Here is an 18,074-nt window from a genome sequence, read left to right on the forward strand (position 1 = left end):
TTGTTTTTTGTGTTGTAAAAAAGGGAAACATATATAGCCTAAATCTTTCCAACACTTATTTTACCGGGTAAATTGGATGTCAATGAAGCTTCCGCGGCACTAGGTGGCGCCATAATCGGGTCGTGTTTGCGGAAGTGTCCTTCACTCCAGCAGCAGCAGCAGCGGGTAAACAGACCTCCAGGATGTCGCTAGGCGCTAAGTTTTAGCATTAAATATTCAATGATACAAACGATTAGCATTAATACAGAAGCTCGCGGTGGGTCATTTCTAAACGCAGGAAGTGATTGGAAGCAGCTTACTCAAAATTTACGCTTTTGTAACATTACAATGGCAGCTGAATGCGACTATGTCTGCGTTACGTCAAGCTGAGCAGGCTAAGCTACGTGCTAGCCGCGGCTAATTTTCAGTTGGTGTTTGGAATGGTACAGAGCAGCGCGAGCTCCTCCAGACATGGCAGCTGGCGGCTCTCTGGAGTCGACGTTAGACAGGAAGTTTCAAAATGTGACAAACACGATGGAGTCGATTCAAGGACTGTCAACGTGGTGCATCGACAACAAGAAATACCACAGCCTGATCGTGCGACACTGGTCCAAGTGCTTGAAGAAATGTAAGTAGCTTTGCTTTTCCAGCTTGCTGCTTCAGTGGGTGACGTGGGGGGTTAACTCAACGATCGTGGTCCTTACGATGGCTAAAATAAGTATGAAATTATATTTAACTGTTTAAGGTGCAACCATTAACCGAGAGATTGTCTAAGTTACCGCCAACCGAGAGATGTCCCAGTTTACTGGGGGTTGGTTTAAAGCGAAGTAGGTAGCTGACATTTAACTAATACTATATAGCTTTAGTTAACAGAAAACCTCGTTGAATAGAGATAAAATTTTTTAAAAAAGTCAAAGATATAACACTTTCTAAGGCTAATGTAGCAAAACTCATACTCCCTTGTTTGTTTTTACAAGTAAAACACAGTCAACCAAACTGTATTTGTGTAACACCTTTCAAACAGGTTAGTGCATTTCAAACTGCTTTACAGAGGACTGACAAGTTAATAATATAACAGAACAAATGTAAACAGTAAAAACCATTTGAGAGTAAAGCACACTAAAAAAGCTTTTTTAAAACAGAAATGACAACGACAAATAAAATGGATACAAGGATACAACATTTTAAAATATGAGTAGTACAATACAATAACTGATGAAACAGACGAAATCATGGCCATAATCTATCTTAATGAAATACCAGTATAAAGAGGTAGGTTTTAAGTTTACGTGTAAAGATATCAACACTTTCATCACTTCATTCATACTTTTGCATCTTTAATTGCAGGTTGATAAATAACTACACTGAGTGTTGCATGAGTCTTAACCTGTGACACTCAATGATTCAGCTGGTTAAACACTAAACAGTTATAATAAAATGTTTGCAGACTGTTGGTTGATCTATTCACTGCTTACCTGCTTGCCTCACTATTGTATCATTTCACAGAGTGGTTAAAAGATACAACAGTTGATAAAGAGAGAATTTGCAGTTGCCAGCAAAATTCAAAATACCTGCATGGTTATATGACAGGTGCGTGGAAACTATGGCAGATCTGGGATGTAAAGTATAACAGAATTTTTGTGTGACTGTTGGTGCTTTGGTGGTTTTAGTGTGATTAGTTAGAAAATTGAATTCTGGTTTAACAGAAGGAAATGTCTAAAATTTCTCTGAAGATGACGATAGAAGATGATATCAATATACAGCTTTACTCAGCCCCTTTTATGACATTTCCATGCATTGTTTCCGTTGAGGTCTTGAGGCAATGACTGGCTGTGTTTTTGCTTCTGTTTGGCTTTGTGCGCTCATCACACAGTTTGTCGCTGGTCTTTTGCTGAGCGAGGCAGCAAGGCGTGCCATCCCACTGCAGTCAGCATGTAAATTTATAAGCATTAACACATCACCTTGTACTCCTCAGTCCACAGCTACATTATGGTGTCGTCTTTTGGAACACTCCATGTCTTTATGTCGGACTTAGTTGCGTGATCTGTATTTATAAGATTGAATTAATATATTTACTCTGTAACACATAGTTGGAGCCTTTGCTACAAGATCGTACAATATGTGACTAGGACACTGAGTTTTCTGTAAATTTGCCATAAAGTGTGTCACCGGTCTGGTCCAGTTTGGGATTAAAGTATAAATCTCTCTGTTCAACATTTAATTTCATTCGAAATGTTGATAGGCAATAGTCTTTGACACTAAATTAATAAATATGGTGAAAGATATATCTGTTAGTTCTGAAATGAGTCGGCCATGATAACCAACCCCACAGATCTGTTTGGATTTTGCATTTATTCAAATGTATTGATAATACTGACACGTTTACGTTGATATGTAAATTATTTTCACTGGAACCTTGTCCATCTCCTATCTTTCATTTGACAGAAAGATAATGTAGATGTCAACATGGAAAAGACTGTGAGCTCATGGTTTTAGTAGTCGTCCTTTTCCATTCATGTACAGCTGCTTGCAATAGCAGTCAAGACACACTGAACAGACAACTACGTTTGGTTGTTTCTAGAAAAGTTTATTGTTCATTTATTGCATAAGCTATTATTCCAGCCTGGGGAGGTCCTTATTTTTGAAAAAATGGTGATTTGTCTGGTTTCTCCTATAGAAGCAGGTGTCTGTTTCCAATGAAATTAAATAAATGAGAAACTGATTAACTGGTAATGTAATTTCCATTTCCCATTCAGTTCTCAACATGTGCACGTATTGTAATTAATGCTGGAAATGTTCTCTCACCTGTAGTAATTTGATAAACACAAAACAAAATGTAACTAAAGTTCTACAATATTTCTCTGTGGGATGCAAATAAGTTTGTGTATTTGACTTGTTTCTGTTTTTGACATTCAAAGGCAATTTTTTATTATTCACATTCATTGTGGCATGAGATGAGAGATTTTTCATGGACTTTTATGTCAAGGTTGACTGTTGTTTGGCAACATTGTTTTTATTATTCATTTATTATTCAGTTTTTCATTATGGCTCACTATTGCCTGCTTCTTCTCTCTTTCATCAGGGGGTTGTGAATGTCCTCAGACATTGTGTCGCAGTTACATAAAATCCAAATTTGACTAAGAACAGTTCAAAGTAAGGCTTGTTGTTTTTTTTACTGCTGTATGAATCACACATTTAAACTCTAATATTAGTGTCATACATTACGTAAATGTAATTGTCAGTTTGTCTCAAAGCAGTCTGCCTGCAGGGCTCCTCTGTGAGGACGCTTGTGATGCAGGCTCTGCTGTCAGGACAGGAAACGCCACCAAATTAAAACAAAACGCACAAGACGATACCTCCGCTGTCAGGAAAGAAGATCACAGAACTATCTGCTGTCACAGCAAATACATGTTGCTTTTTAACATGATTTTGTCAATGATATATATTGAATAATTCTGCCAACACAGTAGCATTATAGTATCTCATGAATTCTTTAAATGTAGTGATATATATCTGTCAACATACCATGTAAAGTGATTGAATGCTTATGCAACAATACATATAGATTCAATAATTGTAGGCTATCAACGTAGCAGTATTATTAAAATATGAAATGTATTGATTTATTCTGTCAACGTGGCACATAGTGATAACACTGTCAATATATATGTTTATTGATTGATTCACAAACAAATATAGCAGCTCATTGATTCAACAAACACTTCTCATTGCTTGAAGCCTCTCTTCAGTTGTCTCAGACACAGACACATGCACTGTTCTCCTTTTATTCGCAATGTCTGAGTCATCATTTCTCTTTGCAGACAGACTATTTAACTGTGATCAGGTGAATTTAATATGAAAAGCTGACAGTTGGTTTTGATTGTATTTACATCCTTTTAAGACTCTACCCTACATACATCTATTGATATATGAGAAATCCACCAAAACGAGTTTTATATTAATATAGGAAAAGTTTACTTTGTGTGTTTGAATTTGACTTAATGAGCTAATGTCACTGTTGGAATAATAGATATCCTGACTAGATGACATGCGGTAGTTTAGATTTACATAACATAATTTACAACTAGTACAGAGCAAAGCATTCTGACTATCTGATGTTTTGGATGCCAGTTTGCTAGTCACTGTTGTGTAGAGGAAGCTTTAAGTAATGACCAGAGCTGGTGTCGCTCAAACTGAACATTTTAGTCATCAATATGCTGCAGTTTTACAGCAAAGAAAGTAAATAAAGGACACAAATATAATCACTAAAGCTGCCACAAAGCAGAGGGCGGATTACTTCCTTGAAACTTTAAAATAAAAGCATCTCTGTATGTAACTCGAAACAATGTATTTTAAGTATCTTGTCAATAGTTATACTGAATAAATAACTACCAGTTTTCCCATAACAACATTTCCCAACATTTTCTGTAAATACTACGCGTAAGATACTGAGTGTGTGAGAGAAGACAGAGTCAGAGTTAGTCCTGGGACATGCTGCCTACGTGAGCGGCACATGTGCATCTCAAAACCTCTAGCTTTTTTATTTTGGGGCCCATGTTAAGAGATTAGAGCAGCCACAAAGCCCCACGCGCAGCTGCAGCAGCTCGTCATCTGGAGATTCGGCGTCCCACCTGTTCTTTCCGCGTGACGTGCGGAAAATAGACAGTGAAAATGATCTATTGATAGTCATGTTAACATCATTCCAGCAATTACATCTGTCACCATAGTTTCAACGTCTATATCTGTAGAATATGTCACAGACAAGAAGAAGATATCGTGTCACCACTGTGGATGCAGAGCCGGTGACACACGGATCTTCTTTTCTCGACTCCTGCATGCTCTCTGTGATATTACTTCAAACCGGGACTCCTGCCTGTTGTTTTACCCGCTTCCAGACAATGATTTAGTGTTGTTATTTTCCTTATTTGTTGTCAGTTTCCCTCCTGACAGATAGTTTGGAGGTTTGTTTGTCGGAGTGTGTTTTTAGCTCGTTTGGGGAACTTGGTGTCGTCGTGGAGGGATTTTCTTCATTTTGAGCGGTGACAGTGGGGGTTTAACTGGTAGAATAATGAATAAAATCAATAATAAAAACCCATCCTGTGTGAGGAGTGTAAGTGGCTGACACCGAGGTAACCCCAACCACACCCCACCATGCATTAAGCACACACTTCTTAACCTTTTTCTGTCTAAACTAAATATAAATTAATTTATAATGAAATGATATGAAATGTTTTATTATTTATGGGCATTAGAGTCAAACTCCGTGTAGAAAGATAGGGCTGGCAGCGCAGCAGCAGTAATGCTGTCTGTGTGGACGCTGCAGCAGTTCAGTGATGCACACATGCTGCTCAGGTAGAGGTAGGCAATGTCTCCCAGGACTAAAAGCTGAGTCACAATATCACTTAGCCTACCGCTAACTCTCTGCTGATAATGATGCAGCACAGCAACTGAATACACAGAGACCAACTACGGAAAGTCACATAGAGCGCAACTCACAGCAACAGTTCGTTACACTACGTTTGTAACATTTCTTTGATGTAGCTACTATTAAAACAGCTAAATATGAATTTCCATATTAAATATCTTTAAACCAGACAAGTCACAGTCACTGCTATGACTGGATCTTGAAAACAGCTGTGGGCATGTGTTGCATCTTCTTCTATGGTTGCTAATGTGGGTGGGGTGGGGGAAAAGTGTTATTTCCTGCCCTGACAGTGGAGCTGCCCTGAGAGCGAAGCCTGCACCGGAAGCGTCCCCACAGAGGAGACCTGCAGGCAGACCCCTCTCGTTTGTCTTGCAAGGGCAGCAACTAACGATTATTTTCATTAATGATAAATCTGCTAGTTATTTTTTATCAATTAATGTATGAATTGCACAGTTGCTAAAACATGAGAAAATAGTTTAAAAAAATGCATGTCACATTTTCCCAGAACTTGTGTATCTTCAAATTGCTTGTTTTGTCCAAAACCCAAATATTCACATCATATAAAACTGAGAAAAGCTGCAAATTTTCACATTATAGAGGCTGCAACCAGAGAATGTTTGGCATTTCTTGCTTGTTAAATGACTTAAATAATTAATTGATTATCAAACTGGTTTTTGCTCATTTTTTCGGTTTATCGAAATGGATTGTTTCAGCACTGATGTGAGCATTTTTCTGGTGATGTTATTTTAGTGAACACTTAAATCCAACTGGCTGACAGTATGAGTGCATGAGTGCCTTTAAGGTTTTTTTTTTTTATGGTTGACCCAGTTGTAACCCTTAAAAAGGAGACATAGGTTTTTTGTTCATCCTGTTACAGTCACAGAGTTGTAACTCCTGAAGATTTGAGTGAGACCGGTTGCGGCAGTAGAATACTCGATGTTTTTGTTCTCTTGAATTTAATTTAAATGGCTGTGAGTTGAATCCAGGTGTTTTTAACTGATTTTTAAACAAGATAATTAGTCTCCAGAGGCATCTTTTCTTCAGTACAGACAAAACTGTGTCCATGGCACCACATTTTGAAAAACTGCCAGGTAGAATAAGTTGGCACAGAATGCTTTGTACAATTCTTAGTGTTGTTGTTTACTTATTCTTTGATGAGATAATTGCATTACTCAGTTAAGAAGTGAGGTTTCTTTTAGTAAATTTAAACAAAACTGTGTGTGTAAAAGTTGTGATTTGTACCATTTATTTGTAGGTAATAAATTGGCACCAGTATCAAACAATTTTGAACGACACCCAGCACTGTGTGTGTGTGTAATAGGCTGTTAATTCACTTTCCTTCTTGAAAGCTCTGTTTTCCTCACAAAAAACACCAGAGAAACGACGTTATGTGTTGTTAATGCTGTAAAATTGAATTTTCAAAACTTGAGTCAACAACAACAGTCTTTTATCTCATTTTGCTGAAGCTAAAGGATGGTCGTTTAGCACCCTGCACGTCATTTTTAACAATGCAAATGGCAGCTGGAAGTTTGATTATGGTGTAATTTAATGTCACATAGGGTGATAAAATATGGTGTTAAATATGGTGCTGTTTCTTGGCCCTAATCATCACTTTGGCTCTCTGATGATTATTGATGAAACAAGTCAATTGATTAAGAGCTAAACTATCACTAAACTATGTATTTGTCATTTGTTATTTTCATTGAAACAAGTAAATTCACATTGAGTCAGAATTTTCGTAATTTATCGTTATAATAATTTATCAAGCAAACTTTAATGTTAAGTTTAACAGCTCATTTGATGTCAGACAAAGTTAGCAGTTTTAAGGATCTAGTCATCAATGATGGATGTTTGTCATTTTGAATTTTTTAGAGTAAATGATTAATTGATTAATCTAAAAAATAATCAATACATTTATCACTATCCCCTTTCACACATGCAGTTGATCAGGAACATTTCCTGCATGGGGTCACGTGTGAATGAGGGATATAATATCCCACCTTGGTAACATTTCAGGGAAAATGTCAGTACGGCTGTGATGTGAATGAGGCAGTAACATTGCAGGGACAGATACGTAAAAGGTTACGTCTGCCTTACAAAAGACGCTTTGCGCTGATGATGTACTTGAATCTGCGACTTGTTTACGGTTTGCTCATGCTTTTGTGGGTAATTTGATAACTAACAAGCAACACAAGTTCTTTTGTCTGCAAACGATTTCTTGTCTCGCAAACTTGTTGAATATTAAATACATTACAAGAACATTAGCACCAGTCAAAAACAGCTCCTCGCCCACCATGTCCCATAAAATAATAAGAGACGTTTACTTCGTTTGTTGAGTTTTATGGCGTTTGGCATCCATAAGTGTTGCATGTCCGCCATCTGCTGGACTGTCCTTTGCCCCATCTATTCTGGCATTGCCATGGCATGTGTGAAAAGGCACAAAACGGAAACGTTCCTGAATGTAGCTGCATGTGTGAATAGTGAAAATCAATAGCGGTGCCTGAGAGGTTATCCCAGTAATTTACCGGGAACTATGTGTGAAAGAGGCCACTGATTAAAATAAATGCATAGTTGCAGCCCAGCTGGTGAATGTGCCTGAGAGTGAAATATTTGAAAACTGTCTAAAGTGGTATACTGTTTTTAATTGACAAATATGGATGTTTCTCATTATGAGCCCTTTCTGATTGAGCCTGTATTCAAGATATTTGGACCTCTTAGATCAGAACCTCTGCATTTGCAGTTAAACTGATGTTATTGTCTCTCTTTCCTCTAACAGCTGATGCCGCACACAGACTCAACCTGTTTTACCTCGCCAACGATGTCATTCAGAACTGTAAAAGGAAAAATGCCATTGTTTACCGCACTGCGTTTGCTGAGGTGCTCCCTGAGGCCTTCGTGCAGGTCAAGTAAGTAGTTTATAGGGATGTGGTTTAATAGAGGGGTCACCTCCATCAAAAATCACTGTCCTTATTATTCTATTATGTCAAGACAGCCCTGATGTAATGTATATTAAAAGCTTTGTTGTTTGTGTATTGCCTTGTTTTCCCTCTCTCCCTTCCTTCATTTGTCCTTGCTGTTTTTTTTTTTTTAATTCATTCAAATAAATGTCTCACAAATAAATCAAACAACTGTCACTGCAGCAAAAGCATAAATCTCTGGTCTCACTTTCTGTCTTCTCTCTCACTCGACCAGCTATGAAGGTGACGCCAAGGTGATAAAATCAGTGGAGAGGATACTGTCCATCTGGGAGGAAAGGAGTGTATATTCAGGGGCACTTATTGCTGAGCTCAGAAGCAGCTTAGTCAAAGAAGAGTCTCCTCCTGAGACACCTGTGGAGCAAAAAAGTACGTTCACATTTCATACACAGTGTTTGCCTTTATTTGAGCTTTATTTGTTACAGTATGTTGTTGTATTAGCCTGTTTTATTCTTATGTAACCCTTTTTTTAAATTGTCTGACTGTTATGCAAATTCTGTTGTTATTTGGTGTGATCTCTAATTTTTATTTTTATTTTCTAAAGCTCCAGTTGAGTGCAAAGCAGATCTCCGGTCCAAGATTGTTGCCGAGTTTGTGGTAAGCAAGAAAATTTTATTAATTTACAAATAATGCCAATCAAATTTTAGTATATTTTGTCATTTTTAGTTCATTCAGTTTATACAAAACACCTATTTTTATGTCAACACAGTGCTGCTACAGTGTTAAAAAAAAATGTTGTTTGACATTGTCCTTTTCCCCCCTTCACTCAAATATTGGTTGGTGCTTCCTCTGCTTCAGCCCCAGGCATTAATAGACCAACTGACCAAGCACAAGAGATCTCTGGAGGAGGTGGACCTGAGAGAAAAACAGTTGACAGCTATGAGGGTTGACATCTGCAGTTCTGAAGCCCTCAAGAAACTCAAAGGTGCCTGATTGAATCATCTTCATCTAAGCAACTCCAACACATGGTTATCATTATTGTCTTTTTCTCTTTCTAACAAACCCTCTGAAATAATAATCCTTACATTCTTGATTCTCACAGATAAGGCAGGAGGAAAGAAGTTTTCAAGGGACTTTGAGGAAGGAAGCGCACAGCTACAGGAATTTGTTAAGTTCTTTGACAAAAAAAGCAAAACAGGACCTCCTCTCCTGGAGGCCTTATGCAACGCAGATATCTTCTATGAGACGCAGTACAAGGAGGTCAAGATTGTTGCTAATGTAAGTGACAGATGGGTTTGTAGTCAGCCATTTGGTGTATTATATGAGTTTTAGTTTTTGCAGCTTTTGACGACATTATATTCATTCAGTAATTCTGCAATTCATCAAGAACTTGCATGAATCTTTAGTCTAGTTCTTTAGTTTTTGATGGTTCTAACTTGAATAAAACCTTTGCTACTATAGGTTTGTTTACTGTGCTACATACTTAAACATGAAACACACTGATTGAAATTAAATTATGCAAGCTTTGGTTGTTAGTCTAACCTGGAAAAAATTGTTCAGGTTTTGCAGTCATTCTAATTGGCCTTAACATGCAGATAATCACTTTGGACCCGTGGATACATCCAGAACAAACATGAGAATGATGTGTGTTGACAAACTGGCAGTATGGATATAAATTAAATTTAAGATGCGATGTAATGTGCAAAGTTCAAGTGTAAAAGGTCTCATAATCTATGGTTTACATACAGTAGATGACACACAAACATGACAACTTTTAAAAATTACAGGAAAGTTGTCATACATGATGTAACAAATATACAGATATAAATATTGCACTCACAATTAATTAGAATGGGTTGGTGGGAATTGTAAGCTGGCTATAAAAGCTGTTGGCAGATTGTATTTTTTATTGTCCTGTTAATTTATTGATCCTCTTATTACCTTTCCCCTCAAGGCCTACCAAACATTTGCTAACCGGGTGTCCCACCTGAAGCGCAAGCTGGACAGCCTGAAAGCCACCTTACCAGACCTGGATGAGTCACCCATTCCTTCGCCTTCTGCAGACGCACCGTCTCCAACGGGCTCCGAGTCCCCTTTCCACGGTCTAGGATTGACCAGCCCTGATCCAGATCTTGATGGCTCCGCGATGGATGATGAAGCGGAGCCACCGGCTCCGAGCCCTCTGTCCTCACCTGGAGGATCCCCCAAACACACCGTGACGCTTGGGGAGAATGATAATCGTGAGGTGGAGGACATGGAGCTCTCCGACGAAGAAATGGACAGTGGGGGCATTATAGGTGAGCCAGTGTGCTGTTGAAAAATGACTTAATGGCTGAGAGCTTCTTAAAGATATTTATGATTATTCTTCCTGGTTTTCTGTAGCAGAGTTATGATGAAAATGTGCTCACGTAATAAAAAACGAGGAACACTACAGAGGCAAGATACTGAATCAATCCTTATCACAACCTCCACATATTAGTGAAGAAAATCAAAGCATTTCTCTTCAAATCTGGGTTCCAGCCAGTTTCCCTGCAACACTTTTCACCACCCGTAGAGCCATCCAACCAAAATTAGGTACATTTTAACAACTACAGGCTGCCATAAATGTGTCAGGGTTTGTTTTTTTTGTCCAGTTTACTTTCTATTGGCACAGTTTGCCATACATACAACACTATTGTTATTATTGCCGGGAGTGCAACTGTTTATTGTGCTTAAATTTGTTTTTGCATCTTTGACTTGCTCACAATAATCACATGTAAAAATGATTTATATTTTGACAAAATTAACTCAAGATTAACTTACTAGCTTTTTCTGGGTTGCTTTCAACCGTATCTCTTGCTCCTCATCAGTGGATGGAGTTTGTTTGTAATTTATATGGGTGTGCTTTGGTGTACTGTTTCTTGTGTATTGTTGAATACCACAAAAGTTTATTTGTTTTTCATGCCCAAGTCATAATATGAATATGAGTTCAATATCAAACAGTAATAGCTTTCTGCTTTTTGTGATTATTTTTATACTTATGATGTCAGATGTCGATGTTAAACGTGGTCAAAGCCCCAGTACTTGATGTGAACGTATTTAAAAATCCTCCCTGCAAGTTAAAATCCAGGGCTTCAGCCTGCTCTGAACACTCTGTTTGCAAAGTTACCTCTACTTGCAGCTTGTAATGACATCAGATTGTTTGCACATGCCCACAAACAGCCGTCCGTTCTGTAGCCTTCATTGCGAAGGTTGTTTGTGTTGTCTACTTGCATATTTCCAATCAGATTCCAGCTTGAACATGTACGGATGTAGTTGGGAAGTTTCAAGAATGAGAAAAAGGAGCGAAATCCTACTGCTATTTGTTTACGTAGCCTCCGAAATTACCAGAAGTCTGCCGAGGTGCAGCTTCCACTAGCTGTCCAATCAGAACAGAGTGGGCTCATTGGGAAGGGAGCCATAAAAAGACGGGAGCTAAAACAACCTGTTTCAGACAGAGGGGCTGCATAAAAGGCCAATATAAGATAAAATAAGAAGTTTTTTTAACTGTAAATCATGAAAAGATATTCCAGTATATAAACATTCCATAATATAAATATAGACCTGGAAATGTGCATGATACGTCCCTTTTAAGATTATTTTCCATTCATTTATCAGCAGTGATGTCTCTGGGCTTATAAAGAGCTTCAAAAATAGTTATTTGTGTTGCCTGACAACAAATGTAAAATAACAGTTGTCTATTCTAATAACATAAGATTGCTTATATGAAAACATCCAAACACTGTTCTCATCGCCATATTTTCTTCCTCAGTCGAGGAGCAGGTTGAACGCCCCGCCAACACACAGGTCTCCATTCCAGTCTCTGCAAACACTGAGCCATCAGTAGCGACAGAGCACCCAGTCCCACAGGCCACGACCCCTGAAGCAGCTCCTGCAGCGGGTGTGGAAGGTGTTGACCTGAGTAAAATTGGCTCCATCCTCAACAGTTTAAATTCGGTCATAAAGAACCCAGGTGAGTGCTGGTGTCTACTCTGACATCGTAAAACCTGCTGGAAGTTATGAGATCATAATAAAACTTAACAAAAGCCTGAACTGTTCTGATGTTGCACTCGTTCCGGTGTCTTTACCTCACAGCCATGTTCATAGAGACGTCTTGTGTCGAGTTCACACTACACGATTTTAGACCTGATTTTCCACTCACTGACAGTTTTTGGAGATTGCTGACAAAAGCCCCAGATTAGAGGTAAATCAGGGCTCGCAAATCAGTGCTCGATTGCTATGTGTGAACTGTTCAAAGATGTGATCCGAGAGCTCGCCGATGCCTCGCAGATGCAGGAAAGATATCAAGCAGGCTAAATATCTAGACCTGTTGGGAAGTCCAAATCCTGTGGTGTGAAAAGTGTTGTGACTGGCAATGAGTCATGTACAGTCTAAACCACGACTTCAAGATTCCTGATTACAAGACAGAAAGTTGTGTTGTGTGAACAGTACAGTGATCTGATGACTTTGTAAGTCATGTAGTGTGTCCGTGGCATTACACAGAATGCCTTCATGCACTTCTCTGATGTCATAATACTTTATTCTTTAAAAATAAAATAACTTGTATAAAGGTGCAACAGCATTATGGACTGTATTTATTATGGCGTGTACCAAGAAACCAGACTTAAGAGTGCACAGCCACACGGCTCAGTGAGGCTGTGTTTGAGCTTAATGCTAATGTCAGCGTGCTAGCATGTTCAAAATGACAATGTGAACATGCTGATGTTTGTATGTATAGTGTTTACCATGTTCTTAAATTAGCATGCTAACATTTGCTAATTGGAACCTAACACAAGCAAGTGCTCATAGGAAGTAGTTTTGCAGGTATTTGTTAATAAATTCTTAAATGATAAAAAATTTGACCTGATGATGGCATACATTAAACGTTAAGGGATTTCCAAAGTTACTACAATTCATCCTTAGGAAAACAGGAACGTCTATCAAATGCCAGTAGTTGTTGAGACATTCCACTCAAAACCACAAATGTCAACGTCATTGTGGCAAGAGACAAAAAGTTAGGGGATTACCAAAATAAGTAGGATTTATCCTCTGGGTACCATTTATGTCTGTACAGAATTTCATGGCAATCCATCCAGATATTTCAGTCTTGACCAATGTGGTGGACCAACCGATGTTGCAATCCCTAGAGTTTTACTGACTATGTGGCTAAAAAAACAAATCTAAAATTAACTTTTTTTAATTAACCAACATTGCAAATGTAACGTGTGGTGGGAACAGAACCGGAATGAACTGGATGAGACTGAATTTGACTCAACTTACCCTACCAAAAAAAAAAAAGTTAACCCTATTTTCTTTGAAACTTCCAAGTGCCATCACTGTTTTAAATCCTAACATCTAAATGATAACTTGTGGGGATTCATAATTAAAGTGAGTGTCCCTCTCTGACATGCAGGGCCATTAGTGGAGAATCCTTCTGCAATTGCCCTCACTGGCTCCTCAGTGAAGACCAAGCCTGCTGCCTCTGTGGCCTCTCAAGATGCCAGTTCTCTGGTCAACATCCTTTCCAAGGTGGACGTGAGTCCTGCAGAGCTCCTTGGTGCTCTGTCCAAAGTCCAAGGCCAAAGCCAAGGCAGCCTTGAGGGTGAGAATAAAGAGTCATTTGTTTAGATTGACAACACCAACTTTATATTTTAGATTATATATCTATTTTATATCATACATTGCTTAAAATGTATTTCTGTATTTCCGCTTTCTTCACTCAGGCATCAATTCTCTTCTGAGCAGCTCAACTACAAATGTCTCTTCAGACTCTTCAAGTACAGGCAAGATTCCTCCCTCTTCTGCATCCACATCTGCATCCGCAGTACCCTCTCAGAGCCTGTCTCTCTCCTCTGTTCCACCTGTGCCTTCTTCACCCAGCTCCACTGTAAGGCAGACCCCAAGCTCCCAAGCTCCCCCTCAGACTACCAACCCAGCCTCTGCTCTGGTACAAGCTCTCCATAGAGACATGGATTTGACAACAGAGACAGAACCCTCCTTGTCCTCTAAGAGTTTAGAGTCTAAAATCCACAGCTTTCTGCACGGTAACCCTGCTTTCAGTACCTTTGACTTGGGTTTCTCCGCAAACCCAGCTGGTGGAGGGGATAACCTGAGCCCGGTACCTGGAACAGATACTCAGGATGGGACCCCAGTGCGGGATGAGGGTGGAGGCACCCCAACTCAAGATGAGATCATGGACAAGCCAGTGGGGCTCCCGTTCACTTCCAGCTCAAAGCCATCATCTATTGGAGAAACTGTAAAAACAGTTCCCATTGCCTATCAGAACAGCACTCAGCAGAACCCCAACAATCCTCATCAGCAAGCCCACTTGCAGCCGGGTGTGGCTCAGAATGGGAAGCTCTACCAGCCATACCCATATAGTGAACAGGAGATGTCAGAGCATGGGATTACAACACCTGTTGCACGGTACCAACCGATTTCTGCACAAAGTGGAGGGCCTGTGCCTGGAGAAAGAGCCCCAGGCAGTGCCAATTGTACACAGACAGTTGGGGGTTTTCAGGGGGTGAGTGAAAGGGGTTGGTATGGTGACACTTACCCAGAGGGGAGCTCTCAGCAACCCGCAGGCTACAATGTGATAATGCCTGGAGGGGCTGGAGAAAACAAAATATCAGGACACTATCCGTACCAAGCAGAACAACCTCAGGGACCTCAAGAGTTGGCCTCCCAGCAGGGCTCCGTCTCATCCTCTGGTTTCTACAGAAACACCCTTCCTCCTGTCCCTAAGTTACCTCCCCCTCCCCTTGGCTTTGACGACCCAACTTCCGCAAGCAGCAGTGCAATGATTCTCCCAGAGCAGCAGCAAGCACCCAACGCCGACACAGGGGAGATGCTTAGGACCAGAGGTGACAGCGTCATCAGTGGGATGGTGATCCACGACCATCAACACAAATCCATGTTTCATCCAGGCGATCCGCCATATGACCTTGACCGACAACGGCATCACCCTGCGGATTTACACCCTCACCCAGACGACTTGCATTACCAGGAAGACCTCGAGAGGTACCATGATGAGTTGCGCCATCGTGATGGCGCTTTCTTTCAAGACGATCCTTACGGCCACCCAGAGGATCCATACTACAGGCCAGGCAGCCCTTCACACCACTACCCCCGAGATCGAGGGCGCTTCACTCCCCCACTCTCACCCTCAGAAGACGCTTACTATGCCCCTGACTACCAACAGCATAGCCCCCCTCCTCCTCACTACACTCCTAGGAGACCACCACCTCATCTTGAAATCCGTCATCCTGGCATGCGGCCTCCACATCGGCCTCCGCACCCAGCACACCACCCACACCCCAGAGGACCACCACGGGCACCATTTCCTCGCTTCCACGGGCCCGATCCAAGGTTAAGAGGCAAACGTCCAGTTCAAGGAGGAAGGGGAAACGCTGGACCAATGTTCCCCCCGAAAAGACCTTTTCCACCCCCACGGTACTGACTGAACATATAGCTTTGAGCTCTTAAAACCGCTGTGGGTGTCATGAAGGCTGAAGCAGGACTGTGTTGAGATCCACATCCTGGCATTGGAAGAGAGATCTGAAATATAAAAAGGGGTGCATAAACATGCAGAGACTGAGGTGGGCATCAGAGTATATTATACTATATTGAAGAAGAAAGAAATCAACAGCTACCTGACGGAAAGCAGATACCACATCTTCGAAAAATGGCGAAGAATAAAAGATGTTTAGAAGGCTGAGGAAGAACACCGAGAGATGTAAAAGAAACCCGGGGGCTCTGAGAACGCTGCTGGGCTGAAAAGTGAAGACAGAAGATTAAAGAAAATAAGAGGTGGATATATATAATTCACTTTTTGTGTTATTTGCTCCAGTATGAAGCATTTCATTAAATATGTAATTGAGCATCAGTTTGATATAGGTCAGAGTGTGTGCATGGTATGCGCGTGTGCATGCGGTCAAGTGTATGTCAAATAGTCACAGACCGTTCCTCATTTTTTTCCAAGTTAATTCCGAAGATAGTTATTTTTGCTAAGCGAGTAACAAAAGAATGTAGTTGGTGCAATGTTTCTGCTGTCATTTAGTTTTTCAGTGAGCAGTTTTGACTACTTCTCTTCCATATCAGCAATATCCCAGCAGCTTTTGGTAAAACATCAATTTAAATTTAACTTTTTTGGGGGGGGGAGGGTGGGGGGGGAGTGTTTGTTATAGAATTTCTGTTCCTTCTACTATACACGTTAGCATATTGGGAAATTATTTTTCATTGTTCCAACTCCGAATGTTATATTTGTGAAGCAATGCTTTCTCCACTAGTGCGTAACATCCCTTCGGCGGTAGTTTCCACGTCTCGTTAAGTTCCTTATTAAGGAGAGCGGCACAAGTCTACTTGAAGGGAGCGAGAGGTGTGAGAGATATTTTTTTTCAGCCTCCCGACACCGTCGCAGAAGCAGCATTTTTTTTGGAGGGGATGAAGATACTCTTCAGTCTTCAGTTACGTTTTTATTGTACTGACAAATAAAAATCTGAGTTTGAAAAATGGTGTTGTTTTTTCTTTCCTCTGATCCTTGGAGTGTTGCCCCATGCTTGAAGCCATCAGCCATCAACTATAAACAACATTTGAGTGTGCCGAAACTAAAACATGATCATTTCAGTCATTAACAGATAAATTAAAATGTTGATCAAAGTGAATACAAATTACACCCAGTTTAATGCATTTCCATAAAATTATGCATTGACATGCGAGTCAACGCAATATTTAATATTTGAATAATTAGAGAAATAATTTTGTAGAAGTCATAAATCTGTGTTTGATCCACCAAAGTTTCCAATAAGGTTTAAAATAGGTTGGCCTCACTGTATCATTTCACACAGAGGCAGAAATGGGTCAAACTCCTCTAACTTGATGACATATTTAAATACTAACTAGTAGTTGAATAATGTGCGTTTAAAAATACATTTTTGTGCCAATTACGTACTTGCTGGTCTTGCAAAGAAGACATGACCATTTCTAATGGAAAGAAAATGTTTAAACAGGTCAAGTCAAAATCCTCCAAATAAAATATTGAAAGTTGTTTTTGCTCTTAATAAATTGTCAATAAATGAGTTAAAAAAAAAAAAAAAAAAGAATTAATTAAGATATATATATATATATATATATTTGTAAGATAGGAAATTACACTTATCACCTATAGGTAATGTCCACACTGAGGTTGCATGTCTCAACCTGTGTGGACATTCCCATTATTTAATATCAGTGTGTTTGTTTAATGAATTAAACAATAAGTTAATGTGGCTTCTCAGACCTTAGTTGTCTTGAAACAGCAGTTCTGCTACCTCAACTAACCCTAAAAGTCTGTTTAGGCTACTTAGTGTAGTAAACAATACAGAATATGTATGTTGAGTGATTTCAGTTTGTCTGAGACTCTGATATTGTAGGTGAAATTCATTCCCCCTATGGACTTAATAGTTAACAAATTATAGAGCTGAAGTTTTAAAATCATTTATTGTACTTTTCCTTCACGCAGTCTGACAACTTTGAGCACAAATGCTGTCGTTGTGGTTCAACTTAAAATCCTTCAAACCTTTTCTCACATCCTCCTCATTGTTGGGAGATGTGATGAACAAACTGCTGGTCGATGATTCGTGGTCAGGTGTCTGTTTGTTTCCTTCATCGCACAGAAACATCCCTGCCTCCTTAATCCAAGAGGAGACTGTGAGGGCCACTTAATCTCAGGTTTTAATGTGAGGACAAGTTTGCAAAAC

At 39.7% G+C, this 18,074-nt stretch overlaps 2 protein-coding genes across 4 annotated transcripts in view; both read left to right on the top strand.

The window, feature by feature from the left end:
* The first annotated feature begins 135 nt into the window (after positions 1–135).
* Positions 136–16,851, top strand: rprd2a (regulation of nuclear pre-mRNA domain containing 2a). Its single transcript, XM_044335804.1, has 10 exons — positions 136–607; positions 8,181–8,310; positions 8,597–8,748; positions 8,924–8,976; positions 9,178–9,304; positions 9,422–9,597; positions 10,274–10,616; positions 12,110–12,310; positions 13,751–13,939; positions 14,061–16,851. Exons 1-10 carry the CDS (start codon positions 451–453, stop codon positions 15,794–15,796), a joined length of 3,264 nt encoding a protein of 1,087 aa, XP_044191739.1. The 5' UTR covers positions 136–450; the 3' UTR covers positions 15,797–16,851.
* The window catches only part of celf3a (cugbp, Elav-like family member 3a), a 30,896-nt gene continuing 28,855 nt past the window's right edge, over positions 16,034–18,074 (top strand). For all 3 annotated transcript variants that reach the window (XM_044335805.1, XM_044335807.1, XM_044335806.1), the window contains exon 1: positions 16,034–16,146. The gene's annotated coding sequence lies outside the window, so the exon portion shown is untranslated. The remainder of the gene's footprint in view (positions 16,147–18,074) is intronic.

This window comes from Thunnus albacares, chromosome 19, assembly GCF_914725855.1.
Source record: "Thunnus albacares chromosome 19, fThuAlb1.1, whole genome shotgun sequence".
Classification (NCBI taxonomy): Eukaryota; Metazoa; Chordata; class Actinopteri; order Scombriformes; family Scombridae; genus Thunnus; species Thunnus albacares.

What these genes read in the sequence shown, in the direction of transcription:
- rprd2a (XM_044335804.1), top strand. Translation starts at nt 451, where the DNA reads ATGGCAGCTGGCGGCTCTCTGGAGTCGACGTTAGACAGGAAGTTTCAA. An exon ending in AGGTCAAGATTGTTGCTAAT is followed by an intron (nt 9,598 to 10,273) that starts GTAAGTGACAGA and finishes TTTCCCCTCAAG; the next exon opens with GCCTACCAAACATTTGCTAA. An exon ending in AAGCCAAGGCAGCCTTGAGG is followed by an intron (nt 13,940 to 14,060) that starts GTGAGAATAAAG and finishes TTCTTCACTCAG; the next exon opens with GCATCAATTCTCTTCTGAGC.